The sequence below is a fragment of the Vipera ursinii genome (assembly GCF_947247035.1).
Source record: "Vipera ursinii genome assembly, chromosome: 7".
Taxonomy (NCBI): Eukaryota; Metazoa; Chordata; class Lepidosauria; order Squamata; family Viperidae; genus Vipera; species Vipera ursinii.
The window spans coordinates 18,592,153-18,604,899 of NC_139521.1; the positions used below are offsets into that span (position 1 = coordinate 18,592,153).

At 36.8% G+C, this 12,747-nt stretch overlaps 1 protein-coding gene across 1 annotated transcript in view; it reads right to left on the bottom strand.

Moving 5' to 3' along the window:
• Positions 1-10,706: 10,706 nt before the first annotated feature.
• GABRB1 (gamma-aminobutyric acid type A receptor subunit beta1) overlaps positions 10,707-12,747 on the bottom strand; it is a gene marked incomplete at its 5' end in the record, with an annotated part of 140,821 nt that continues 138,780 nt past the window's right edge. Inside the window, one exon of the mRNA XM_083366933.1 lies at positions 10,707-11,131. Coding sequence (XP_083223059.1) covers positions 10,784-11,131 — 348 coding nt within the window. The 3' untranslated portion in view covers positions 10,707-10,783. The remainder of the gene's footprint in view (positions 11,132-12,747) is intronic.

The following is a 12,747-nucleotide window of genomic DNA, read 5'->3' on the forward strand; positions in this document are numbered from 1 at the left end:
AGGCCAATTAGACTAGTCCTATGTCCCTCAGTAACTATTAATTCTAAGACCCCCTTAAATCCCTTAAATTTAACGCTAAGGCTAATCTTTCCTTTTATTTTTATGGGGCTTTTTTGGAAGTCAGTTAATTGAATGTTTGTTGAACTAAGTGGAATTTTTCTTCCACTTATTTGTTCAATCCTCTCAAGGGTTACACTGGAAATGACACTGAAGCCCCTGAGTCTATTTCCATTCTGCAAGGAACCCCTTGCAGATGGACTATGATTTTTAATTTTCCTTCTGGAAAATTGCAACCTTTCCCATTTCTCCTGCGGTTGACACGCGCCACCTCCCCTAGATTTGGAATTTTAACCCAGGGTTTAGGGGTCTCCTTGCCACTGAAATAAGGGGTTACCTTACCCTCGGGCCACACATCGACTTCGTGAAGGCGGTTGTTGCGAGCACGGCTCCTACAGATGGCCTGGATGTGGCCGGTCTTTCCGCACGCCCTGCACTTTGCGGTACGGAATCAGCAAGAGGCGCGGGGATGGTTGCCTCCGCAGCTGCCACACCAGTTCTGGTTGTCGATGTCGCGCGGTCTGGTTGCGGTGTCCCTCCATGGTCGTTGGGCCCCCGTCGCTTGTCTTTGCGGAGTTGCGGGTTGTTGACGGCGGTTAGGTTCAGGCCCTTCACTTCTGGGTGGTCTTGGCGTCAATTTCCCGAATCGCCTAGAGACTTCAGCAATATCTTCTACCCACTGCTGGTCCGCCTCCCCGCAGTCCACATAGACCTCTTGGTTGATCTCGGACGCCGCTGCCATGCTGCTGCGGGGGGGGGTCGCGATACCCAGTGGATTCGTACGTTAAAAGTTCATCGATCACTTCCTGCAGATCGCCAGTGGGTTTGGCGATTATTCTGTTTTGTAGCTGCTCGTCACGCAAGCCCAGTACTACTCGGTCCCGAATTCTTATTTCTAAATTGTCGTATTTACATCGTACTGCGGCTTCCCTGACGGCAGCGACAAATTTTTGTATGGATTCTCCCGGTCTCTGGTTCCTCTTCTCAAAGATGCGCCGCCAGAAGAGTTCGGATCTCCTAGGTGTAAAGTGGACCTTTAGTTTGGCTAGGAGGTCGGCATAAGGCACGCTTGAGACCGGTTGCGGTTGACACAGTCCGACAGCGATTCGATAGACCGGTGTGCCGCAAATCGTCAATAATGCTGCCGCCTTTTTCCGGTCGTCTGTGATTCCGTTCACTAACAGGAACCCTTCGACTTGTCCGATGTATTCTTCCCAATCCTCGGGGAAGTTTGGGTCGAATTCCTTCAGTGACCCAATTTGCGCCATTCGGAGAATTTTCTTATTCTGCCGCGGCCGCTCGGTTGACTGTGACTCGTTTCTGAATTTGCCGCTTTTGCGCGACAATTCCGCCAATTCTCTGGTCTTCTGTCTATCCCACCTTCGTCGCCAATTGTTTGGTTCTGATAGACGAGGACTCAGAGTAGTTTAACAATGAACGAGTTTATTGAATACACAAAAGTCAACTGTCAACTGTCAAATGTTGCAACCTTTTATAGGGGTAGTGTTTGAACTGTAACCAATCAACGGAGTCTATTTTCCCGCTTCTAGTTTATTGCATCCAATGATTGCACCTGAATCTCCCGCTCAAAACCCTGCTATAATGCAATCTGCTAATTCCCTTGTTAGCAACTATTTACATACACAACAAATGCCATGCCAATTTTGAAGCTGCTCTCCTTCCCTCCGGTCCTCGAGCCTGGAAAGGTTGGAGACCTCTGATCTAGCAAGCTGATTTCAATTCCCATAGACACATACAATAATTCATTAAGAATGATGACTTATAGTTTTCCTTCCAACCAATATAATCTATCTAACTTAAGATAGTGATTTAGTCATCTTATTGAGCTGTACTTCCATATATTCATCATGTTAAATTCTTTCTTAATTAACAGAACAGTAATTTTAAACATGGAACTACTGCATTTTACAGCAATGATTAAGCAATATTGTACAGACTTTAAGTAGTGATAATTTGTTGGGGTTATATTAGGTAAATGACCCAATGGTCTATAAAACAGATTTCTGATCTACATTTGTAAGCATTGCTAAACTATCTTCATGTAAAATTAAATGCTAAAATATATTCATTTGCACAATTTCATATTGGATAAAATAGCAGTAACAATAGCATTCAGACTTATATACCACTCCATAGTGCTTTGGAGCACTCTCTGGGCAGTTTACAATGTCAGCATATTGTCCCCAACAATCTGGGTTCTCATTTTACTGACCTCTGAAGGATGGAAGGCTGAGTGAACCCTGAGTCCATCAGAATTAAACTCCAGGCTGAGGGAAGAATTAGCCTGCAATACTGCATTCTAACCACTGAACCACTAGGGTTCAATATCTGAAAATCAAAAAAATATTCTAGGTAGATCAGATGAGGTAGTATAAGTTTGCAGAAGAGGGTGTGATTTATTAAAGAAAATCTTAACATTTAGTCTACTTTGATATTTGGTTTTGGGTTAGTAAATGCTAAATATCTACTTTCACAAAGTTGTGTTGAAAAAAAAGGCAATAGGACTTTCAATGTCTTTTCATTCAGAAGTTGTTCAGCTAAAAAGCTTCTAATGACTTTTTCCCCTAGTTTAAGGACATACATGTCCAATAAAGAGTACAAAGATGTGAAAAGGCTGAAATATGTATCATGACATCACAACGCATGTTTCATTTCCTGCCCCTTAACTCATTCCACTGATACCAATGCCTATATTTACGGGTCAATTCACTTTGGAAACATCAATATTATACAATACACAGACATAGAGAAGGAATTCAGCAGGGTGGTGGATGGACATGGATGACTTTTGTTTCCCACTAAGTTCACACCCCAAATTGATCAGAATTATAGACGTATTCTGATAGTGTTATATTTGCTCAGAGTCTTTCTGACTGAAAAACACATCTGCTTGGTTAAATAATTAACTGAGGCTGCAGAATGAATAAAACATTTCCATTGTCATATCCACCATCTACACAGATTCAATTAAATGTTGGTGCCACTTTGCTTTTAATCTTAGGGTGGCATTAGCTGTTCAGAGATGAGAAAGAAGAGTGATGGAAGTAGGAAGTCCTCTTATTGTCATGCAATTATATTCTTTTGAGGCAAACTATTCGTTCCAATTAATCTTAGCTTGACAGATAATATTTTATCAGATTTCCAAGGTCTAAAGATAAATGGCAAATGAAAATAGAGCTACTTATTTCATTAGTTTCTGTTTAGTGCCAAATCACTTGCAAAGCTTTGACAAAGTTTAATGACCTGGGAGACAACTAGTTGGGATTAGTTTTTGTTAATGACCAGTTTCAGGACTCTTAGTAGAAAACACATGAACATTTGGATATGGGGCAATTTATGAGTATATCCCATTATAGAAAAGATTTGGAATAGGATTTTGTGAAGTGCCTGTAGGAATTACTGCCTAATAGAGCTCTCCTATGGATGTGTGTCTGGGGTTCTTCTAAAATATTTTTTGGAAATCAGATTTTAAAATAGAGACTTGAACTGATATTTGGAACCAATTTTTATCAATGTCAAGAAAATGGATCATAAATCAGTTTTTTAACTGAGTTATCTCCTAACCACCACTCCAAATATATCGTTATTTGTGTCTACTTTGCATGCTAGCAGTACATGGCAATGAATTATTTTTTTTACCTAATCATAATATTAAGTATTTATACATTACAGTTTGGTAGAACAGTGAGAGGGCACACACTTCTCTATAAAAAAGGAAATCAGTCAAGGCTTATTTGAACAAGGCACTTTTGTTACAAACATGGATTCATATTTCATGGATTTCAACACCACTCTCAAGAGTGAAGGCACAGGCATAGCATGAGGAAAGTCTTTTAACTAAAGCTTAGTTCAGCTTCAAAGAAACTCTTTGCACTTTTGGATAGTTCTTGAGCTGATAGGATATTAGGATAACAGTTCAACAATAAAGAAGGAAGATACTAGTACTAATAAAACTTCAAATTTCCTTAGACATTTAGATTGGAAAAAACAATAGAGGACTTGTAATATAGTAGCTGAGGAGCAGTTGAATGGAATTAAAAGTGATAATTTAACTCAGTATTTTTCAACCTTGGCAACTTTAAGATGTTGCATTGGCTGGGGAATTCTGGGAATTGGTCCATACATCTTAAATTTGCCAAAGTTGGGAAGTGCTGAGTTAACTGTTGGCTTAATGAAGATTAGATCACACAGAACTATTCCAGTCAATACTGTCCAAAATGTTTCCTTTTTTAATCAGCTTTTATTGTAATTGTTCTGGGGCTTCCAAACCAAGATAAATGGCTTATTTCCAAATGGCTACATTGCATTAACTAAACTGAGGTTTTCTATCTTTTTTAATAAAAGATTTATTGAAAATGTATTATATTTAGATATCCATCACTTTTAGGAGGATCATCCCAATGAACAAATGCTCTGGGAGACAAGTAATAGAACACAATAGTCATATTCATTACTTATTTTATTTCTTAAGGACAATTTGTTTGGACTTTTCACCCATTCCCATAAATATTACACAGTAGGAAATCCTGTTGTATTCAGAATGACATTATAGCCTCAGTTACACAAAAGCTGACAACTTTTGATGGTGATCACATCTTTTAATAGGTAGATGACAGCCCTAGTAGAACAATACTGCCCACCCACAATTTGCAAATGTAAAATTGCTTTTTTGTATTAAGTGATAACTCTGCTGAGACTCCAAAAGCTTTGTTAGGGTTCTATATGCTCAATGCATATATGTTGTGTTGTGTGTGTACTGTCATCTGTGATCATTGTCATTCCTGAGGTACAGAACTTCGACATGTGAATGTTGCATGAGCAATAACAATGGCTGGTTTTATATTCAATGACAAATGCATCAGATTTTAGCTAGGATAACATTTGTGGATTGATCATGGAATATGTGATATTAAACTCATACTCAAATAGGAGTAAGTTTTAAAAGCCTAAACATACAACATTGAAACACATAAAAGCAGGAGAAATGGCAAGTTGTTTGGCTGTTTGGCTGTTGCTGTATCACTTTCTTGATCTTAGACCATTGAGGGATGTTTTTGTATAATTGCCAGTTAAATTATAAACTTTATTTTCTCAATACATGCCCTTTTCTAGCTAAATTATTTTTAATAGCCAACAGAAGTCTGGCTTCCTTTGAAAAAGATACCACTCATGGTATACCACTTCATTGATAAGAGAATTTTGGGCTAACATTTAATAGTACAATTTTTTCCTTTTCATATTGCTTGTTTTCTGAACAAAGGAAAACAGAGCTTATACACACACACATGCATACCATATATTTAGGATGAGCATCATGCCATGCTGCTTAAAATATCTTTTAAAATCTTAGGGAAGAGATAAGAGGTCTCCTATACTAATATGATCTCTACTGTAAGTGCTTCCCTCTTTATCTTTTAACTCTACATATTTTTTCACTGCTTGATTTAACATTACCAGTATCTCGGTTTTATTCATACCTTCTAGAGCAATGTTAGTCTCAACAACTGTAAGGTATGTGACCTTCAGCTCCCAGAATTCCCCAGCCAGAATGCTTTAAATATATCTGCTTTATCTCCTAGTCTGATGTTTTAAATGAAGACTGAATAGCAAATTTAACAGGGTTTGAATACTGCTCACTGCAAACTATGTTGCAAGGAAAAATTAGCTTGGTATGGAAACTTTTATTTCACATGAATTTTCTTGACATATTTCAGCCAACAATTTCACTTTAGCACATTTAGTAATGGGGTGATCTATGTGAGAATCAGCAACCCAATTGCTCCTTTTCTGGACTGATAATTGTTTATAGGGAGCCATTATAAGAAATAATCAGAGCAAGTTTGATATAGTCATTGGGGCATAGCAATAGCACTTAGAGTTATATATCATTTCATAGTGCTTTACAGCCCTCTCTAAGTGGTTTACAGAGTCATCATATCGCCCCCAATAATATGGGTTTTCATTTTACCAACCTCGGAAGGATGGAAGGCTGAGTCAACCTTGAGCCAGTCAGAATGGAGCTCCTGGCAATGAGCAGTGAATTAGCCTGCAATTCAACATTCTAACCACTGTGTCATCATGGCTCTTGAGGTTAGAAATTGAAAGATTGTGAATTCTAGATCTGCCTTGGGCACAAATACAACTGAGTGACCTTAGGCCAGTCACTCCCTCTCTGTCCTAGGAAGCAGACAATGGAAAAACATTTCTAAAATATTGCCAAGAAAACATAAGGGACTAATCCAGGCAGTTATCATGAATTAACAATGATTTAAAGACAACAAACAAATAAATGAAAACCCATGTGTTCAACTGTGTCATATCAAGTTTTGCAACAGATGCTTTGAAGGCAATTTTCAGCAAATAATTATATGCTAAAGTTTCCATTTTCAGTTATGTAAATACTATAGATTTACAGATTAAGTCAAAGCACTGTATTGTTCTGTATCCTGAGTTTTCAGTGATATGATAAACACAAGCTTTCATAATAAGGGCACTTTAGGATAATAAACTCACTGTATGTAACTGATGTGGTCTAATTGGTAGGTGACATTATCAAAAGTGTGAACTGAATCTTGAGGAGATGGTACACACCTCCATTACACCCATCCTCTCACATTTGATTAGTTATGATCATCCCTCAATGCGCAGAAAAAGTTAGATCTATTACATTTTTATTCATGCATCCCTCCTTAAAAACAAAAGCCTGGGATTTGAGCTATGAAGAGGTTTGCTACCAAACTATTTAACAAAGAAACCAGATTGTTTCTATAGCTTTTAGGAAATCAATTATACTTCACTATTAATGTATACATTTGGATTATTTCATGTTTTATATATATATATATATGTATATGTATATATATATATATATATATATATATATATATATATATATATATATATATATGTATATATGTATATATATATGTATATATGTATATATATATGTATATATATATATATGTGTGTGTCTGTGTGTCTGTGTGTCTGTGTGTGTCTGTGTGTGTGTGTGTCTGTGTCTGTGTGTGTGTGTGTATAAATTACTAACAAAGAATTAAGGGAGACTAAGATGCATTTCTGACTCATTAGTCTTCATCAGTCAGTCATAACCTTCTGAGATTCGAACCTGGGCTGATTGCACCTTAGGCAGTGTTTTAACTCTTGAGCCACAGGTTCTCTCTTGCTTTGTTAGCTTTCTGCAAGGGGAGAGATATGTGTCATATGTTAACTATTAGATTACCTTGCTAGGCCCCAAACACGGGGCAAATCTTTATTTCCTGTTTTCAGCCTTATCTCAAAGGCCATCGAACAGGCTGTAGTCACACCGGACAGTTCATATATTTGTGTAAATTACTAACAAAGAATTAAGGGAGACTAAGATGCATTTCTGACTCATTAGTCTTCATCAGTCAGTCATACCCTTCTGAGATTCGAACCTGGGCTGATTGCACCTTAGGCAATGTTTTAACTCTTGAGCCACAGGTTCTCTCTCGCTTTGTTCGAATCTCAGAAGGGTATGACTGACTGATGAAGACTAATGAGTCAGAAATGCATCTTAGTCTCCCTTAATTCTTTGTTAGTAATTTACACAAATATATGAACTGTCCGGTGTGACTACAGCCTGTTCGATGGCCTTTGAGATAAGGCTGAAAACAGGAAATAAAGATTTGCCCCATGTTTGGGGCCTAGCAAGGTAATCTAATAGTTAACATATGACAATATATATATATATATATATATATATATATATATATATATATATATATATATATATATATATATATATATATATGTATGTATACACACGTACAGTATATACATATATGTGAATACATGTCTGAGCACAGCATCTCTCTGCTATTGTTGAAAGCAGTTATTGTCAATAATTGGACTCTTAAAACTGGGCCCTCTTTTTACACTGTTGTGTGATAATCTAAAAAAGTGACATTGCTTTCATTAATAGCAAAGGGGGGAAGTGTGTGTTTACATTTGGTCCAAAGGATATTCCAAATTGTTTTCAAAGGATGCACTGACAAGGGAGAAAGACACACAAAAGAGAAAATCTGATGGTATATAATGAATATAACTTAAGGCTTTTTGTATGTGGCCACACATCAGTGTTACTAAATTAAAAAGGTTTCTTATCCTCAGGAAAATTTTTTAAAAACTTGATCTTTAATATACAGTCAATACAATATTGTGCCATTCTAATGCTACTCTCAATGGGGGCACTCTAAGACAGAAGTCCTCACCTTTTTGGGCACCAGGGACCAGTTACATGGAGAGAGGTTTTTCTGCAGGCCGGAGGCGGCGTGGTTTTGTGTACTGCCTGCATCTAGTGGATGGAGCTTTGCTTGTTTGTGTGGACCGGTTGCTGGCAAGCCATGGCCCAGTACTGGTCCATGGTCTGGGGGTTGGGGACCCAGCTTTAAGATGATGTAATCGAAATATATCCCTATGAACTGGGTCATTCATCCAAATTGGGGAGGGAGGGAGGAGATCCAAATTGTACTTGATCATGTTCTTCTCATAAAATAATTATTAATTGTTTTACTAATACATAAAATAAATAGCCTTCTACCCTATAAAATAATAAAGTAATAACACACCTTGAATTATTTATGACACTATTCTTTTTTCATGCATTTTGGGGCTATTTATCGGTGCTGCAAAAATTCAGATCACCAGTAGATGGCAACAAAAAGATCATGTCTGCCATCCAGGAATTTTGCTGATGTTTGCAGGCCAGATCTGGTATGGCTATTAAAGGGTTATAATTGCTATACTGTTGATTACTTAACTCTGGCATGCTTTACCCCCCTAACTCAAAAGCAGAGGCTGTTATCTGAAGGTGCAGTATCAAAGGGAGGCTTTTATTATTTACATTCCATCTTGATTTCAGTTTGGATTATTTTTCTCATGTCTGCTATTTGCATCAAGAAGAAACTATTATGGATACTAAAATCAGCTTTCCTGAAAATAGTAGTTGTATGGTAGAATGCTATTTATTTGGATTAGAATGGCAAGAAGGAAGATATTAAAGGTCCCCTTTTCTCATTCTATCTCCTACCATAGTAATGAGCCAAATTTTGGTGGCCAAGTTATGCCGCCAATATTTAAAATTTTGTAATGAAGACTGAAGACCATGAAATGGTATTGCCCAAATCACATCTATATAGTAGCCAGGTTTGGAGGAATTTGGAAGCCCTCCCCAATTTTTTTTTAAAGGGGAGCCCATTTTAAGGCTTATTGTCAGATTTCAATTTTTTCCACCTCAGAATAAAACAAAATCTGTGCCACTGATTTTTGTTTTTTAGCAATTATAGTCAGAGAAGGGCTTTGAAGTTTGAATGATCTTGGGCTGGTGACATTAGGGTTGTTCCTTGCTAAAGAAAAAACATAAAAGAACCAATGATGTGACTAGAGATACATTCACCTTGGCATTTAAAAGTTTATGCCATAGCCATAGCTTTCCCCATGGAATGTAAATTTCTATTATCTGGCAAAAATAATCCATACGGAATTCTTAATGTCTTTCCCTCTTCTCCCAACAATAATTCCCAGGATTCCTGGGATAGAGGGATGATAGTTAAAGCAATAACCTGATACAGGTTTAAAGTACTCTTTAATGGAAGTGGAAGGGATTTTTTTCTTCTTCCGGCAAAACATAATGTATTATGTTACATCAATATGCTAAAGTAAAACTTTGAAAGTATTGTAGACTTCTACTGGCATATATATTTTCTAGCACTGTCACTGCATAAAGGTATCCTTATTGACTGAATGTATGAATTGTAGTCAATTATTAATGAAAGCTATATAAATGTATATAAGAATAAAGGAATAATTGTGAAGAAAATAATTACTTTTGTTTAAAGGAATTCCATTAATTCATCATAGCAGTACTACTTTTCTAGAGATTAACTTTTATTGTGTGAGAGAAAAACCATGTTCTTTCTAAGCTATTTCTTACCATCTCCAATATTAAAAGATCTGTATTAAAAGCATTAATCGTTTGAAAAATATATATGCCTGTTTCAGCAGGAGCATATTTTAATTTACAAAAATGTTTGAAAATTACAAATTAATAAATTATTTAACAATGCAGCTCTTTTTCCCATCAATATTGGTAGACCTCTGTCTATCTGTGTACTTTTTCACACTGTAAAATTGTATATTGTTCTGGTAGCTTATTCATAATAAAAGACATGCACAGAAAACTAATGTGTAATTTGTCAGGAGTTGTGCAGCTGGGTCTCCTCAGTAAATGTATATATGACTGAAGCTATCATCTGTCTTGCTTTGCAAACAGATGTTTTAATTTTATTCGGCAAACACTATTGTGATGCCAGTAGACACTGATTTTTGGAGGGGGTGGGATTAGACATAATTTAATTTCACATTTTAAATGTTAAGAAAAAGAAAAGATTACCAGAAATAGTGTTAAACAAAACAGGAGAAAAGCATTTGTGTCTTCAACATAATTGCTCATTGAAAGCAGATCTAAAAGAACGATAAGATATTAAAAGAGATACTTTTGTTTTTTGGAGTATACAAGATTTAAATTGGGCGATATGAGTAAAAGGACACTCTAGCCCACTGAATAGCTGGACTCTATACTGCGAACCTTCATTAAGGTTGACAGAAAGTGAACAGAGGAAAAAATGGTGTCTGGGATGACTTGATGGAGGGATCACAGCATAATTCAGTGCACATAATAAAGCCAATAGACAACATTAAAAAGAATAAAAGTGATAGGAAAGACCATTCTGGACCACTTGTCTATGGAATTAACATCAGTCAAATCTGGGATTTTGACTTTGAGCTGTGATGCTCTTCTCCGTAGTCGTCCCTTTTGGTGGGTGGTACGTTTCTCCAAGTTGCTTCTGCTGTTGAGGTCTTTCATAGTAGGTGGTCTCCGGTAATGGATGCTGGCACTGTCATAAGAGTACATGGTGGCTCTCGGATCATTCAAACTCTCAAGGACATCGGAGCTGCTGACTTCATTTCTCATTTCCAAGGTAGTAAGAAGGATATTCCCACAAGTGTCAATCTAAAGGAGGGGTACACTTTAGAGAGAGTCTCTATATCACTAGTGCTCTTTACATTCCTGCAGGTTACCTGAAACAATGGACCACTCAAGATTGAATGACACCCCCCCACACACAAAAAAAAAAAAAGAATAGGAAAGTCCATTCTTTTAAAAGACATTTTAAAAACTATGTTATTTATTTGTGAATAGTCCTGTTGCTTTCAGTGAAGTTCAGATTAATCAAAACTAGCTTCAGCACAATACATCTGAAGTTCTATACTGTAAGAAGCACCAAGTCTGGATTTTTTCTAGATTGTGCTTGTTCAGGGAATATTGAGAGAATTTGCCGAAATAAAATGTTGGTCTGATTTCCTAAAAAATTTGTCATTTTATTTCAGTTTCAGTTTATTCTTTCATTTCTGGTATTGGCAACATTCTTTATTGTCAATTTTATATTAATTTTGCAGCATTAAGAGATGTACATCAGAAACTTAAGCTTATTTAATGACCGCAGTTGTGACTGGAATCTTAACAGTTAAGTGAAACAATTACTAAGAGAAACTGCAGTGCTTACAATTTATTTCAGCTTTCTTTCACTTTACGAATCTATAAAGGTTGTAAATGTGAGGACTGATGTAAAGGTACTTTTCATCACCACTGTTACTGTGAATGATTGCTCAGTGAGGTAGTTACTAAATGGCTACTCCCTTAAAATCTAAGCACTTTTTACCCTGATGATTTCTAGAATAGAAGCTATTATTTGAGCAAAATCAAGAAGAGAAACGGACAGTCTGTGATATGTTTCACTTGGGGTAGTTTCCTGCAACACATTGTCACTGAGGAATAAGTGCTCTCTGTTGAAATGGGGCAATGATGCCACTCAGTAAGGTTGGGATGTACTTAGTGGCATCTACAAGGTGGCTGGGATGGGAGCGTGGCTAGCAAATGACAAGAGAGTGTCACCCTGATACCATGTAAGCTTCCCTTCTTTTGTTCATGCCTTATGGCAGACCACTGAGACAAAGCTCGTGTTCTGCCGTGCTATGTCAATTTGACAAATGCAATGGTTCCTGCAGCTGCCTCTGGCAGTGACCCACAAGACCAGACTTTGTGTCCTGAAATGTTTCATCAAATGTTTTTCAGTAAACCTATGGCAGAGAAATCAGTTAAGTAGGAATTTCCTGAATGGAGAAATAGACAGAAGTCCAGAGTCACAAAACAGAGACAGATAACATCAAACTTTTAAAAATCATTAGGTGGGTTAACAGATGTTAGGCTGTTTATGAGAACTAAATGGAATTTCCATATCCAATGGCAATGAATACTGCAAGGAAGGGATGCTTTTACCTAAAATAAATATCAATGTTTCATGAGGCTAGAATGCATATGCTGTTTTACATATCTGAGTGATATCTAGAACAGCATCTCTCTTTCTGCCTACCATATAAGATCTAACAGATCATCTTCCTGAAGATTCAGATCTTGAAAGCCTTTAAACATTTTTTTAAAACTTAGCTTTTTCACCAAACTCAGTGTGTCTATTTGATTATACTGTTGGTTTTGGTGGTATTATATATTTCTCTCTATTATATGAGGCTCTTTCTGAATTGCTATTGTTTTCTGTATATTACATTAAT